The sequence below is a fragment of the Haliotis asinina genome, chromosome 5 (genome assembly GCF_037392515.1).
Source record: "Haliotis asinina isolate JCU_RB_2024 chromosome 5, JCU_Hal_asi_v2, whole genome shotgun sequence".
Lineage (NCBI taxonomy): Eukaryota > Metazoa > Mollusca > Gastropoda > Lepetellida > Haliotidae > Haliotis > Haliotis asinina.
In genome coordinates, this window is record NC_090284.1 from 69,392,537 (window position 1) to 69,409,906 (window position 17,370).

Genomic DNA, 17,370 nt, shown 5'->3' on the forward strand with positions numbered 1-17,370 from the left:
ATAAAAATAAACACCTTACTATTGAATCCACATGTGATATGTTGTCTGATAAACGCACTGGAAGTGAACTTGCCTGACAAAAACAAGGTCATTAGTGGGACGGGAAATTGCAAATTTCATCATGATATTTCTCAAACATGTAAATTTTAATTTTCAGACAATTCAAAGACTCAACAAATGAAGATAAATGATAAAGATAAACAAATGATAAGATGTTACATTTTTGTTTTTATTTTTTTGCTAAAATCAGTCCCTTGAAAAAATCACTTTGAATGTCCTGCTGCTCAAATAATTTCTAGGACGTACTATTTTCCAGTTATACTGGGGACTTAAATGAACAAACCATAATAATTTATTTTTTTCCTATTTAAGAAAGACTTTCGGTAAACGTTAGTGTTTAAAACCGTCAGAGCAACATGAAACATGTGGACACTCCAACCGATCATATGGACGTTCTTAAAAAGTGTCTTCATGGCATCAGCCATCTACAATCAGGACAGAAAGAAAGCTTGTATGTTCTCCTTCAATCCGGCAGTTCAAATGATGACATTGCACAAGTTGGAGAGATGTTCATGCTTAAACTCTATGGAGCTGTGGACTCAACATCACTGGACGAACATCGCTAGAACATGTACTTAAAAATCTATTCATCGAGCCTCAGTGTCTTCTTCATTTTCCAAACAGGAATCACATCCCCCAACTTTTACTGCCGCTGAAATCCACAGCTACCCAGAGCACCAGCTTTCACCAGCAGAGTGGGGATGGCAATTCAAGGATGGGGTCCTTATTCCTATTGAGACAGATAAAGCTATTGCTCCAGAGAAAGTCTTGGCGATGATATCTTCTTGGATGCAAGTTTGAGTGCAAGGGACGGTGCAGTTGTCGAACAGCAGGAATTGAATGCACATTGCTTTGCATAGGATGTACTCAGTAGTGAAGAATGAAATTATGTGTAATGTGTGTTGTGTTAAAAGTAATATATGTAGATTCTTTTTGAGAACGTGTTTCTTTTAGTATATCACAAGTTATGATTAATTAAAAAGAAACATTTTTGTGAAACTACATGTATTTTGATCATTTTATGTACAATGATGGCCATTTTGAAACTGGCGGCCATTTTAAAAATGCCAGAAGGCATGATATCAATATGTTTAAAATCCCTGTGAAATGAGCTTTCATTTAATATATCACATAGCATAAATACTGACAAAATATCTGTTTGAAAATGCGACAAGGTAGAATTTGCAGAACTTTGTATTTTGCGCATGACAATGATGTTCTGAAGTTTTCCTGAACAATTCAGCTTTCTGCTATTTTTTCAACGCTACCTGTTGTTTGTGTCTAATGCTCCTGGCCTAAATGTCATTATTTTACAAGCAATATGCGAGATAGACGTGGCTTTAGTTGTAACATACTGACATTAAATGCTTGGGCGTTAGGTGAACTGCTTGACATTGGACATAAGGCGTGTACGACATTCATTGCGACACATTTTTTGCAACATGCCTCGAGACACAAATCCCATTAGTAATGCAGTTATAACTGAGTGTTCTAATTACTGATCAGCCATTATTGGCCAACAAGTTGATAACTGGAGCGCTGTCACGTCTGTTTGACGGTTATACATGTCACGTGAGACAAGCAGGGGTCATCGATATTTGGAGAATGGTTGATACATTGTTTAAAATTTACGTTTAGTGCCTGCCAGTGTCTCGTTTATTAACATATGTATTATATTACGCACCTTTCAGGTGTTTGGAGGGGAGATGTATGTCGGAATATTTAATATTTTTACACGCACTTCCTTAAAGGTTCCACAGGGTACACTGAATACATGATCACCCGTATGACTCACCGAGAAAGAGAGTTTAGAATAACAGTCAGGTGAAACATAATGGTCCGTGTCAGGTGCAGACGGTGCATGTAGATCACACCGTTATCATGGTGATATGCACTTGGATGTCGTGACACGACTTGGCAGTCTTGACTTCTTTATTGGAGCAAACGTGTATTTTGTTATCCCCGGTGATAGGAATGCCATCAGTTAATTATCCTTTACCGCTAACATTACTTTTATGATGTTTTACAGATTATGATAAAAATGTAGCAGAGAGGGTTCGGGGAAAGGGTTGAGTGTTGGAGATTATTCCCAGTGGACATTTTCAAGGTGCACACCAATGACGATTGATGCCGGGAGTCTGCCCACATGCAATTTAAATGTTTTATGCATGGTAACAGTATACGAGGCTTGCATAACGACATATGGAAGCGGTGTGTGGCCACAGTTGAGGACGAGGCAGAACGAGGATACTGGTTACCTAGTGGAATGCATGAAGTTACCATTCCCCCTCCCCCCATAGTGGTGACAGTGGGTAATGCCACACGCGATTCTGGGCATGAGGTTGATAAACCGAGCGAGGCTAAATGTGACCTGTGATATTTTGAGATGGTCCCTACTGCTATTTGTCAGGAAACAGCTGTTCCACCAGCTGTTACAAGATAGTTTCTAGAATAACAACTAAAGAAGCTACTCTAACCTGCTGCCTATGCTGTGAATGCTATTGACATTAAAGCAAAGGCAGATATATTGAACTGTATGGCACAAAGTCCACCCCAGATTCTTCACTGACACAAACTGTCACAAGGAAATATATCATGCTGAATAAAACAAACATGGACAATATAAATGGCACTGGCATACAATTAATTTTCAAAAATACACAATACCTTTTCCACTAGATGAAGCTACTCTAACTAATGAAAGCTCATGAGATGTAATAGTCATATTTTTCTCTCATGACTAATGCCAAAAATAACAATGAACATTGAAGTATGTATGACACAAATATTACCCGACATTCTTCATTATCACAATGTATCAATGTTACATTTGATACATGTTAATGAGTATCAACTATCACAAAATATCACAATTTGGTAACAATCCCACATGTCACAGGCTTTAGGTTTGTCACTTATTTCGGTTTCTGTGTTTGCAAAGTGAGTTCTTGGCCATAAAACCAAAGCCACATATATCACACTCATAGGGCCTCCTTGTTTTGTTTTCACATGTCTCTCCACACTCGCTTTGCAAACGGATGTGGAGGAGCTCACAGTGCAAGCATACTTGGGATCACTGAATGTGTATTCAACTGGGCATTGGTACCAAAACATTTGTCACATGCTTCACACTTGAATAGTTTTTAATCGAATGAAATGTGTCTCTTAAGATTGGCCTTTGTATTGCAAGTCTTGCTACACTGGCTGCATGAGTGCACTTCGCCTCTGTGCTCCTTCACATGTTCCCTCATGCCACAAAAGGATCCATGGATCTCCCAAAGATCTTGTGAATCCGGGCCCCGGAGTGTTCATTGGCAACATGTTCTTTTAATCTTTGACTGGTGCGGTATTTGTTCCCACTAAAATCACAGTGAAAATTAAAATCTTTCAAGTATCGCATGTATTCTGAAGTCCTATTGATGACTTGCTTGAGAGGCACTTTCCACATTGTCCTCATTGGTGGATTCTTGAATCAAACTCTGATGTGGTGTCCTGACTCTTATGGCTGCTATCAACTACGACAGATATTCAGGAAATGTAGCGATACAAGTTCATATATTCAGTAGCACATGATCAAGTACATTCCTCAGCTAATTTAGCTATGATGTGATCAACTTCAATATGATTGACTAATATCTGAAGATATTTAATATCATTATCCACATATCATAAAATAAATTAAAATTTTAAAATAAGAAAATAATATGAAAGGGCATAATTATAACATATAACATAATAAAAATAAACAGCAAAACGTATCTTAATCCTGGAAAATATTTCGGGCTAGATATTTTGTAAACACCAGTATGAATGTAAGAAAGCAAACTACAAAAATAACGCAAGGACATAACTTACGTAGTCGACGGTGATTTACGTAGTCGACGGTGATTTACGTAGTCTACGGTGATTACCACATGTCACTGATGCTGTTGTCTTAGGAATTGTCTGTTTCGATCTTGGTTCTTAAAATACTTTGCTCTACTATAAAAAGTAAATATAAAACAGAATAAAACTATAAACATAACCTGCATCGGCTTTTATCGAGAATTCAATGTCCAAACAACCTATTTTGTAACTTCAGTCAAGGCCTCGATAGGTACAATATTTGAAACCCACTTATTTCCGAAAATATACCGTCACAATCACACTTACGAATATGTTTTAGTCGAGTTATATCCTAGAAATTCAATGGACACAATGTGCTATAGGATGAAAAATTAAAAGTCACTGATAATGTAGAAATAAACACTGACCTGAGAAACTTCGCTTCCGGTGTCCGCCATTTTCCTGTGCGCTTTGAGTGACGGGAGGGGTGCCGTTATTTGCATATCGTCGTATTTTGCCACATGTTGGTGAAAAGCACCCATTACAGTTACTTTTGCTTCCAGCAGCGACCGATGCTCCATGCTTTCTTGGCGATAACTGCGGCTTTGTTTTCAGATTTGAGAGCTATGAAACACATTCAATAACTCAACGTTCGATAATCGTGTGCATTTTTCCAAGTTGTTGTCTTTCTGTTCCGATAGTGGGATGACAAAACGTCATATTCAGATCCTCTTAGGCGCAGAGGTTTCAGAAATACGTGTCTTATTTATGTTTTTGGCACATATCCCTATTTTGAGTTACACCATCATTCACTGTTCTCATTTGAATCCAAACGAAATGTAGTTATGTTAACAAAGTGGCTATCCTGGGTCCGCACAACCACTTTGTAGCGGAAGGTTGACGGAAAAATATATATATACAGACATACTGGAACGCGCACGTAAAATCTCCAAATCACCACAGTTCATTCCGACGGGGTGCCAGTCAAATCGCCCCAGATTTGGTAAAAAATACGCCAGGGGTAGTCAAAATGCCCCAATTTTAAAACGGTTAAATATATGTCATAAATGAATAGTTATTACCAACTTCCATATTATTTTCTTAACATGTTATTTAGTTATTTATGATACATTTCCTGTAATACGAATAATTTTGTAAAAAAATACAAGATGAAAATGAAAGGTTTGTATAATGCCTTTATTGGTTGTAAATGCATAGTTCTTTGTCAACAAATGGCATTGTGTAATCACAACTTGTATGGTATAATACTTATCAAAACAACCTAGAACTTTGCAAACTGGAATATTACAACCCTCATGCAGACGTTCCTCATACAGGAAATCACATGCTTTTTTCTGTTTCTAACATTCGTGGGCTGACTTTTGACAGAAGCGCTGAACAGAAATTTGGTCATCCTTGAACTATTCCCATGGAGCAAAGATCTCCTTTTAAGTGTTGGTGGGTCGGTCCCTGTTTCTTGCTCTCACTTTGCTCTCCTTCAGCAGGAGGATCTTGATTGGGAACAGGAACACCTCCCGATGCAGGGTTTGAGTCGCAACTTTTGCATTCAGGCGCTGGTTCCAACCTGAAAACATAATAAGAAATTTTAAAGGAAATGTTGTCGTGCTCAACATTGATTAACTCACATTAAATTCGTTAATATATATGGAATGATTGTAGATTAAGCATAACTTAAATAGCTGAAATAATTAGATATTATTTTGAAGATATCTATCTTCAATGTGATTCTTTGTTCTTGTTGTCTGTCGGAAGCAGGATAGGCTTGAAGGAGGACAGGTTTTCCTGTAGATCCATTGGGTGTAACCTACTAGCTGATGAAGCTTGTTATTATAATAAATGAGGGTGACGGTCAGCTCTGTAAACATCTCACGGATCTCTGAAGCGATGAAGGGCAAGGCCAACAGTTTCCCCAAAATGGGTTCTTTCTCTGTGTGCCACCTGTAAACCGAAACCTTCATTTGTTTAAATTTCACATATATTAATAAAGATTACAAGTTATCATACACAACAGTTTAGTGATGTGATAAGTAAATACCAATACACATACGGCCAGTCCTATTTCTTGGACCAACAAGTTCACACTGTGTCAGTGTGGTGGAACAGACACCAACGTGTATACCAAGATATGATCTCAAATGTTAAAGGTTCAAGTGTATTTTATGATAAATTGATGGAGAACAACAATATCTGTAAGGTACTAGAGTATTGGAATACTGTCTTTAAACATGATATAATTTGGAGAGATACTACAGGAAATGTACCAGTGATTGTAAGCTGTTAGACTTCCAATACAGATTTATTTACAGAATAATCTATACAAAGAAACTATTGAAGATGAAATTAGTGGATACTAATGCATTTAATCTCTGTAAGGATATCTCAGAAGACACACCGCATTCTTTTACTGTGATTTAGTTAAAATCTCTTGGCAAAATGTAGAACAATTTCTAAATACCCACCTCTAGTGTAATGTCTCTTTAACAAAATTCACTATCATGTTTGGAATTTATTCAAACAATAAAATACTAAATCATATTATACTTCTAGCCAAAAGATTCATTTATGTTTCAAACATTAAACAACTTGCGTCCTCTTTTGAGAGATTTCTTACTAAAAGACACCTACGATCGAAATGTATATAGCCAGGAAAAACAATAAATTAGATCCCTTTATAAGGAAGTGGAAACATAGATCTGCTGTTCTATGTGAGCAATGACGCGCTCTTATAATATAATATCAATTGATATTTCCAATCTCTTCCCAATGTATTCGGTACATAGTAAGTAGCCTTATTTCTTTACTCATAAATATCCTCTACAGAAACTGACACGATATTCTGTGGATCTATATGAATATACATGTATATCTATGCTTCAGAGATGTGATATATATCTGAGAACTGGAATGGAATCAAAAGACAAAAAAGAAAAGCTTTGCTTTTTATGTCCAACGGAATATGGTTTGACGAGTAATATAGACTGGCGACTCTGTTATATATCCTATATTTCCTTTATAAGGTTTTGCTTGTAGTTTTGTGTGGTCATTTTCATATTTATTTTCATGTATATGTTAGACTGGTGTAAAATACATTGTCCCAGAACAATGACCCTGCATCGGTAAATGATCCCTGTCTAAACTTTTAAGATAAAAGAAACTTGTTCATCAAAGCATACCGTGGGCCCAGGGAGGGCCTCGTCAAGCCTAAAATGTTTACCGACTGTCATTACGACATCATAAATTAGGATTACCTCCCTTGCACTAGTGTTTACAATCTCCCTACACTGTATGTGATGAAACTGTAGTGTAAGAGATGGTTTTCCAGATCATTCTCGAATGATCACACGCAAGCAACAAACAACCACAGATTGACACGTAACTTTAGGCTCTACAGCAGGCACAGCATTTACTGTGTAAGCGTTTGTTGGCAATCTATCCAGCATCTAACTGAAATATCGTCGTCTGTTACCGACCCTGGTAACCTCGAGTCGAGATTGAGAGTCAGTCACTCGCAGCAAAGTTGATCGCCAGACATGTCGAAGAAGGATTTTGTCATGAACGAGTATGTCAAGGAAGTAAGTGTATCGACAAACAAGTAGAGTAGCATGAATTCCATTGTCAAATGATGTTAATGCAGAAAGCTTTTCAAAACGGGGCAATGTCATTCCTCACATGGACATGAGTTCCTCCCGTAACCACCTCATGAAATGTGTTCTATTTATTATGACAACTTCGATGGTTTAGGGTTTAGGTTTATCATTAGCTGTTATATATATGCCATCAAGGTATGTACTGTTACTAACAGGGTCTTTGCACTGTATAACAGGGCCTGTGGTCAAACATACTGTAAATATTGACATTCAACCTGTCAACTTTCAATACTGTCAATATACCATATTTCCTCTAATAAGTGCTGAGGAGGGTTAAGGTAGACTAGTGGTTAAGCATTTGCTCATCATGCCAAAGACCGGGAGGCCCCACATGGACATAATGAGTTTAGGGTTAGGTTTATCATTAGCTGTTATATATATGCCATCAAGGTATGTACTGTTACTAACAGGGTCTTTGCACTGTATAACAGGGCCTGTGGTCAAACATACTGTAAATATTGACATTCAACCTGTCAACTTTTAATACTGTCAATATACCATATTTCCTCTAATAAGTACTGAGGAGGGTTAAGGTAGACTAGTGGTTAAGCATTTGCTCATCATGCCGAAGACCGGGAGGCCCCACATGGACATAATGTGTAAAGCCCATTTCTGGCGTGAACCCATACTCACTCACTAATAAGCAGTGTTAACCCTAGACATGAAAATTTAGGACTCATCATGACTCCCTTGCATCATGAGAGGGAGTCGTGGACATGTTTATGGGAGTCAACTTCAGAGTGGAACTTTTGTCAAGACATCAACTTGATTGTGTAATAACAATATGGAACTAGGTAAAGCAGGGTAGGTATTTAATCAGCACTTATCTTATCTGTGTACTTATCTGGCGAACATTAAACTAAGAAGTTGAAAACAACTGCAAATTACAAGCTTAGATTATCTGAGCAGGGCAAACACTGAATAAGCGCCTTGTATCTAATATGCGCCAGGACTCTCTCTGATAAAGGCAGGGGGTATAGCAGCTCACTAACGCTTATAGAAATTAGACCCAGTAGGCACAACAGTGCCAGGCCTACAATAACCACAGGACTGGACCTCTATTGAAAAAAACAAGTGTCCAGGCTCTTATTAGAGGAAATACAATATGAAATAAATTTGCTCTTGCACTAATGGACTAGTGTTAACCGAGAGCCATGATGGAATCCTACAACCAGGAACCCTTGACAGTGCTCAGCAGGGCCGCGCCTCTATAGCTGAAAGACCATGTGCTGCATGTATTTATACAAATAATACAATTGATAATCCTGGTTATTTTGATACAGGTTCTTCAAGATGAACTGTTGAGAAATGATGCATTTTTGACTGAAGATGATATCAAGACTCTCTTGGCGGAGAATGAAGATAATGAATATAGACCAAGGGAGACAATTATTGGTTATCCCATACACCCACTGTACCGTGAACTGGGCAACATGTTGACAATATGGATGGAGGAGAAGTAAGGGAAACCTATCTTTATACCCAGCGCATTGGAGCCTTTTAAACATTTACAAATTGTTTCCTTTATTAGGATCATAGACAATTTTGTTCTGTCACTAATTTTGTAGTTGCGAGTGGTCCTGTGCGTAGTGCTCAGGTCTCAAATCAGTTAAAGTTAAGCACCATCAAGCTCGGACAGTCCTTGGATGGGTGGCTGTGTTTGGCAGTTTGACTCCAGAGACTTTCTAGGATATCAGTCCTGCCCCACAGCGAAGCACATGTGAAACATTTGGTCTCACCTTTGGCAAGTGAATTTGTTCAAAATTGCCTCTGTTCACCCAGCAGAAAATGGGTGCCCGGTGGGATAAAGTCATGTGACTATAGCCTTCTAGCGCCTAACAGGCACCTTGGGTTATCTTGGGTAATAACAATGATGTTCAGTATGTTATGCCCTTAGAGCATGTCCCTTAGTGATGTGGATGAGGTGCCATATAAGTACTCCTATTATTATTATTAACTGGCGTTTGGTTGCTATTCATGGTTGCCCCTTTGTTACCATGTATCTGTTTAGGTCTTTGTTAGGAATTCAGAAAACATCTGGTCTTGTGTGTAGTCTTAGAGACCATTTCATCATACAATTTTTCATATAGTTAGGCATCTTTGTTTTCTTAAATGGTTTACTTATAATTCCAGATCAGTACTACTACCAAAATGGAATAATGGAATTACACTTGCAATTTGTCTAGATAACCAATTGCCAATATCAACGCAATACATGATATATTTGCCATATTTCATAAATGGTGGTGATAAATGTCTCGTTTCACTTACCTAATTGTAAAAGAGAACTGGCCAAAATAAGTGTTGTCAAAAGTAAACAAAGCACATTCTGTAATCTCAGCATCAGTTTCTCTTAAGCATTATGGATAAGATAACACAGCTCTTGTATTGTACAGATATTGCCCTGCTCTGAATCTGCCCAAGTATGATCTGCTGGATGAGAAAACCTACGCAGAGTCAAGGTATGTGTGTAGCAACACAAAATGAGTAAATTCCCAGAATATTATTTTACACATGTTGACGTGCTCACACGGTATATTTCTACCAGTTGTTGCTAACAGAAACCAGAGCAGCTTTTTTGTAACACATTTTTAACACATTGTTTTTTGCTCATGTTGGAGGGAACATTTTAACACAACATACTCTTACAGATGAACAAATTCAAGAAATGTTACAAGATCTTATGAGAGCTTTGTGAAACGGGGTCTTGGTCACATGATCAGAAGACTAAACTGCAAACCAGGAACTACGTTTGAAGTTTGAGTCTAATAATGTTGCCTGGAATATTATCACATGTATTATGCATGCTTGCAGTGTTTGATTCAGATTGATTTGTGCAGGACCGCTACACTGGCAAGTCCTATTAAAGTTGTCAGTCATGGTTTCATTTAGGTATGACTGAACAGCAGTGACTTAATAGGCCCTTATCCACAAACTACAGAAGTAGTACAACAGCATTTGTGAATCCACTTTAATGTATTGGAGATAATGGCAGTGAAAAATGGCAACAACTCTTTGACATTGTAATCCCCTGGGAACATATTTTCAAAAAATAGAAGATGCATGAAAGATACTAAACTGATTGACTATCAGTTTAAATTTATTCATAATATTATATACATACAGAAAAAGGATGACTGAAAATTAAATTTGTTGATGATGAACGTTGCTCAATTGATAATTTTTAATGTCTGAAAGTTTGATGCATTTTTATTGGGCATGTGAATGTGTGAAAAATTCTGGCTGAAACTGAAAGAATATATCGAAGATAAAACAACAGAAAGATTTACCCTTACAAAATATAGTCTTTATTGGCGGAAATGACTTAATGAACCATATATACTTCTTGCCCCAAAAAAATTCGTCGCTGTATCAAATATTAAAAACACCAAGTTATCATTGGATACATTTCTAAAATGTTAGGTGATATTTTCAATACTGAAAAGTTCATTGTTAATAAGAATGGTAAAATGTTACAATGTGACCGAAAATGGTCACCACTATTGCCATATTTCCAGTATGTGTAATATCTACAAACATTAACTTATGTCTTATTGTGTACTTGTAGTGTGGCATTATGTATTTTGTGTATTGGTGTCTTCTGACTTGAATGAGTAATAAATAAAAAAGTATTGAAGATACATTCACCTTAACGCTTTGTGCAACTAAACCCAGTTGAGAATAATTTTAAATGATGGATGAAGTACACAGTTGATTATGTGTGGAATGACTGTTACAAGTTATCTGGGACACATCAATGTCCAATCACAATCCCACTCACTCTTTCATTCTGTAAAATCAAGTAACTGTATTTTATCAAGAAATCAACATGTTAATATAGAACACCAACACCATTGGTACAAAATGCTGGCTGTATCACATAAACAGACATTTAGACTGGCACACGTTTTCAACAGTGATGGAAGGTACACCAGCAGCTGTACCTCTATAGTGGTACCTGTGTGGACAGTGAGCACTGATTCCTTCCTGTAACACCGGACCTAACACCATTCCAGACACAGCGATGAATGACATGAGATGTGTTTCAGGAACGCCATGATTGCCTCCATCACTCCCCTGCTGGAGGGCCTGAAGACGTTGTGGACAATGTGGGGACGGGAGGAGATCAAGTACAGGATCCGAGAGGTCCTCCTGGTCAGTAGTGGCCTGTACTGGTCACCGGTATTTAGGAAATACAGTCCTCTTTACCTCCATGTATAATGTAATGAACTACACTTTTGCCCGAAACTATTATAAGTTAGTGTATTAGAACATTTGCATCCGAGTGCTTTAATGTTTTATTTTAGTTCAGGTTTTAACACATTGGGGTAGAGCGTACTGTATTTCTTTTTCAAGATGCCAAAAATAATACACACAGTCAAAAAACAAACAGAATGGCAATGGTATCAGTGGCTTAAATAAACAATCCTTGATCAGGGCTGGCTGGTGAGCTCTTCCAGTGACGTGACTGCTCCCCGTGTTGCTATGAAAATAAATCATAAACAGTTTGAAGATGGTTTATTTTCAGGTAAACATCTGCTCCATATAACTTTAGTTACATCTGTGATAACTGTAAACAATATTGTACTGCCAGTGTAGGATTTGAACAGCAAATCCAAATAAAATTGACTTGTTGACACTCCATGGATGGAATGTGGGACTGTGGGCATAATCCTTGTCAACGAAACATTGCCATGTTTTCTGTTAAACTGTGATTCAAACTAAGACATTTATGCATCTAAAAAAGGTTAAACGTAATGTTTCCACCAGTGATGTTAGCCAAGTGCAAGCAAGAACACAGTTAATTTAGTGTAGGACACTTTACGAGGTGATGAAAACTGTCATGCATGGTAACACAGGTTAACAACAGTATGTTTGATTACAGGAGGGCTAAAGAGAATGGCAGAGAAACATCTATACAGTGTGGCGTAATGCTAAAAGGTGCCCTTTGTAACCTAATAAAGTACTGACAAGAGTTTTTATGGATGACAACTTCTTTATTGTGAAGAGTCACGACGTGTCGAGGTTTGTTCTTAGTTCTTCATCAGGTGAATGATGAAAAAGTAACAACATACTTCGAACGTCGTGACTCTTCACAATGAAGAAGTTGTCATCTGTAAAAACTCTTATGTTTTATTACTTATGTGTATTACTTCTAAATGCCCTTCAAAGACTCTAATAAAGTACTGTCAGCACCTGATTATGTCATCTTTGCTTCAGTTGTTGGGAAAGCGTGGCATCTTGGATCTGTTTGGAATCAGGAAAACGGTTGGAACAAAGGAGATATGGCCAGTGTCCAAAGAGAAGTTAGTCAAATCCTTCAAGGAGAAACAGTCGTAAGCTGATATTTGCTACCACTTTAATCAGGATAGATAAATGCATGGTGTAGTTAACTGCATGTAGATAGAGCTCAGTGATTTGGTTGTTTGAATATCACTATGTCCTGATGCTCTTGGCTTAGTATATACATCTCAGGTTAGTCTTCTGTAGACGTGATTATTTAAAACCTACCCTGATCTGGAATATTGCTGTGTGCAACTGCAATACAATGAACCAGCAGAAAATGTGTACCTGGTGGGATAGGTCATGTGACTATAAACTTCTATCGCCTAACAAGCAGTTTGGGTTATCCAGGGTAATAATGGACTGTGCTTTGATTGTTGGCGCTATGAGCATATCTGGTGTGAAGTTTGGCGCTGTTTAAATGGATACACTATTATTATAAATGATTGGGACAACTCAGAGTTTTTTCTTCAACAGAGCATTCAAAACATGATAGTATTAGGACCTTCAGATTCGAGAGAAACAGACAAAACATATCTGGTTCTCAGATCATGTCATAAGAGCCAGTGGCTGCACATTGTCACCAGACGTCTGCCCTTGAGTTGTCAGTTTGGTATCAATAGACACATATTGATATAAAGAGCGAACTAGGATACTGTTTCTATCTGTCAGGCCTAACTCAGAGCTGTGGGTGGGAGCGAGAGCACTGGCCAAGCACTTCCACCGAGACAACAGCAACTCCTGGTGGGGCACCAGCACTGGGAGTGAGTATACCCTACAGACAAGATCAAACACTGACAGATATATACAGCAGACGGACCTCAGTAACTCATAGAGATATATGGGCGACAGACGTCAGTAGCTTGCAGATATATGGTCAACAGACATCAGTAGCTTGCAGATACATGTTTAACAGACATCAGTAGCTTGCAGATATATGGTCAGCAGACATCAGTAGCTTGCAGATACATGTTTAACAGACATCAGTAGCTTGCAGATATATGGTCAACAGACATCAGTAGCTTGCAGATATATGGTCAACAGGCATCAGTAGCTTGCAGATACATGTTTAACAGACATCAGTAGCTTGCAGATATATGATCAACAGACATCAGTAGCTTGCAGATATATGGTCAGCAGACATCAGTAGCTTGCAGATACATGTTTAACAGACATCAGTAGCTTGCAGATATATGGTCAACAGACATCAGTAGCTTGCTGAGGGACATGGATGATGAACATCAGTAGCTAGCATCGGTATGTGGGTGACACATCAATGGCTTGCAGTGTTATATGGTTGACAGACATTTATGGATGACAGAAGTATACAGCTGACTGACCATGTTACCTGATGTAAGTGTACAGCTGACAGACTTAATTAGCTGACTGAAGTATAGATTTTAATATACTGGACAAAATAAGTTAGGGATATACTTATGATTGATATTTTATCAGTGTATCAATGAATAAATAGATCATTATTCAAAATTTCAGCTATCTCTAACTATTTTTGTACAAGTATTGTTGGTAAATCATGCCACCTTCATCCTGATGGTTTGTGTTTCAGCTGAAATGGACAAGAACCAGCATGCCCTTAAGACATTGAACAAGATCATGGACAATGCCACCTGGATCAACATCCACTGGCTGCCAGTGAGTCCCTTTTGTCAACTTGTTTTACTGTGGGCAAGTAGGTCCACAGTGAGGTGATATGGTTCAGTGGCCACTGAACACTGGTTGTTGTAATGTGTCTAATGAATTGCTGCTCATGCATCGGTTTGTTTTGTCAGGGCTCTGTTATTCATAATTATTCCCCACAAGGGTGTATTAAAATGTAGTCTCTCCGTCCATCCATCCATCCAGGCATATTTATCTTTTCTGGAGCAGAACTTTAAAAACATTCAAAATATCTTTACCAAACTTGGCACATAGATAGATCTGGTGGCATACTGGTGCCTTTTGATAGTTTCGTAATTCTGAATAAGATATTTTTATTTCCATGGCAACACGTTTGACTTCAAGTGAAATTGGTGGTAGTGCACTTTTCTGGAGCAGAACTCTGAAACCATTCCCTATTTCTTCACCAAACTTGACACATAGATTGATCTGGTGGTGTACTGGTGTGTTTTGGTAGTTTTGGAATTCTGAAATCCCCCAGGGCATTTCTATGGCAACAACAAGTTTGACTTAGACTGAAAGTGGTGGTTGTGCTCCATGCACACCAAAACATTTGGCATAATCGTAACTTTAGACATGTTTATGAAGGATATTTTGCCATTGTGGGGGGATAGTGATGGCTTTGTCATCTTGTTTCAATGAGGGTACAGCCTTTCAGAAAGAGATGTGTCTAGTTTGAATGTATGTCCTTTTAGGGACTTTTTGCATTTGGTACAAGGGTACTATGTGTGGAAACAACATTTGTCCTCACAGTCTAATTCCTGGAATATTGGCCAGGGACGTAAGACCATCAATGCCCTTACCAATATAGGGAATCCATGTTAGCAAGTGTCCCCTGCAAGTTATGCTCAGTTCCAGTACTTAGCCTTAGTGTACTGATGCTAGTGACAGCTCTATGTGTTATGGTTGACTTGCACACTGTCCTCCTATTTTCAGCATGATGTCATTATAGTGGAAATGAGACAAGAAGAGGGTGAGTTGACACATCAGGCATAATATTTTTACTAAATTTTTGATGATACGAAATGCATTTTAGAAAGTTGTCAAAGTTTTCTTGGGTATACACTTTCTTAGTAGAATATGGATTCTTGTACGCTGCTCGGTTGACATTCATCCTGGATTCAAACCCACACTCTCAGAGTGAGACACCTAATCGCCATTTTTTTTTTGTATCAACCTAAATGGCAGCGTATGTGTACATGTGTATGGACTTATGAGAATGTTGTGTGATGTTGCAGGCTATGGAGCCAGATGGCTGGCTGATGGCTCCATGTTCCGTGGCTTCCTGGAGCCACAGATGGTGGACGGACATGATGTAGGCTGGAGGCACTGAGATGGGGACCTCCACTGCTCATCAGGATGACGAGGGGCCTGGAACACATTACACACTGACAAAACCAACCATGGTTTAGATTAGTTAAAAAAATTTGCAAACAAATAGGGGCACCTTTCACGAAGCAACCTTTACTAAGGTTAACCTTAAGCTTAGCTCCTATTCTTTAACACTGCGCTAAGGTTACCTTAGTCACTTACCATCACCTTAGTGCTTTGTGAAAGAAGGCCCAGGTTAGTGGCACCCCACTCACTTCCTCGCTGTCCCTTAGTTATGCCAGGAGTGAGTAAGTTTCTGGATTTCAGTTTCATTGGCTCAGAGCCTGCTCCTTCAGCCAAACGGTAACTATCTTAGACTGGTGCTGCTTAGGGCTTGTCTGTCACGATAACATGATGACACTGTTTAAATAGCCATTAAACACTCATACAGCATAAACAGAAGCAGACTTTTGCCTTGATGGTTTGTCAGCTGTTTTGTGGAAGTACTGAAATGTATGGATGAATACTGTGTTGAGAACCTATTCCCATTTGCCAGTGATGTAATGTGCTTCTGGCATCGAAATTGGACAATGGTGCAGTGGAAAGGTCAGTTACAATTGGTTCATCTTCAGAACAGCGTCATAATATGACGTGAAAAATATTGTAACAGTGACCAATTTAAAGTATTTTTTATTGTACTTGTATATTTGATATAATAAGAATGAGTACCTTTCGGAACTATTACTATTTTGTAAATGCTATGAATATACTGAGTTTGTTTTAAAAGCACTTTGAAATTGTGTTTGTGTACAAGCTATAGTGATATTAGAAAAGTATATTTACTCGTACTTCACGCCCCACTGCAACACACCAGTTGTTCCATTATCTGTCAGTGCACTGAAAAGTATTTCATAAGGTTTCATAATGTGTCAGTGGATAATCAATTTACAAACACTAATTTGTCAAAACATGTGTGCAGTGGTCCAGGTATTTGTGTACTTGACAGAAGTTAAACATGCAACTGTATTTCAAGTTGAATAAATTATTATTTACGTATCTTTTGAGTGTTGACTCATTGGACATCTGATAGACATTTATACATCAACTCCAGAAAATAGCCTGTGCATTTGACATAAATGTTGCTGTGCAGTGATATGAAAGGATAAAGTTGCCTTGCTGCCTGAAGTGATATTGTAACCTGGAGGCATGGAATGTTGTAGCTCAGAAACCTGTAGTGATGTTGTAGCTCAGTAGACTGGAGTGATGTGGCTCTTGCGTAAATTAGTATTATGACGTGTCTTTAAAGTTTGTGGTGCTGTATTCTAAAGGTAGGCCCACAAATATAAAATATCAACTCACCAAAGTCATGGTTTGAGAGTGAGAAACAGTATTACTGAATGTTACACGGCCGGCTAGGTCAAGCGTTGACGAAGGCAGGTAGTTTGGTCTTTAACCGAACGATTTACTCCAACATATCCGTGTGTGTGTCCCTGTGTGTGTCAACACAACCAGCCATTATATACACAGTCACTGATTCTTGAATATG

General features: G+C 38.2%; 1 protein-coding gene across 1 annotated transcript; it reads left to right on the plus strand.

The window, feature by feature from the left end:
• The first annotated feature begins 7,157 nt into the window (after nt 1-7,157).
• Nucleotides 7,158-16,880, plus strand: LOC137285161 (uncharacterized). Its single transcript, XM_067817400.1, has 9 exons — nt 7,158-7,478; nt 8,837-9,012; nt 9,950-10,015; nt 11,603-11,708; nt 12,774-12,889; nt 13,509-13,600; nt 14,404-14,489; nt 15,450-15,486; nt 15,752-16,880. Exons 1-9 carry the CDS (start codon nt 7,437-7,439, stop codon nt 15,844-15,846), a joined length of 816 nt encoding a protein of 271 aa, XP_067673501.1. The 5' UTR covers nt 7,158-7,436; the 3' UTR covers nt 15,847-16,880.
• The last annotated feature ends 490 nt before the right edge of the window (nt 16,881-17,370 follow it).

Bases quoted from the DNA above. Each gene is read 5' to 3' on its own strand.
- LOC137285161 (XM_067817400.1), top strand. From the start codon at position 7,437: ATGTCGAAGAAGGATTTTGTCATGAACGAGTATGTCAAGGAA. The intron at 7,479-8,836 runs GTAAGTGTATCG...ATTTTGATACAG, and splicing joins TGAACGAGTATGTCAAGGAA to GTTCTTCAAGATGAACTGTT. The intron at 10,016-11,602 runs GTATGTGTGTAG...GATGTGTTTCAG, and splicing joins AAAACCTACGCAGAGTCAAG to GAACGCCATGATTGCCTCCA.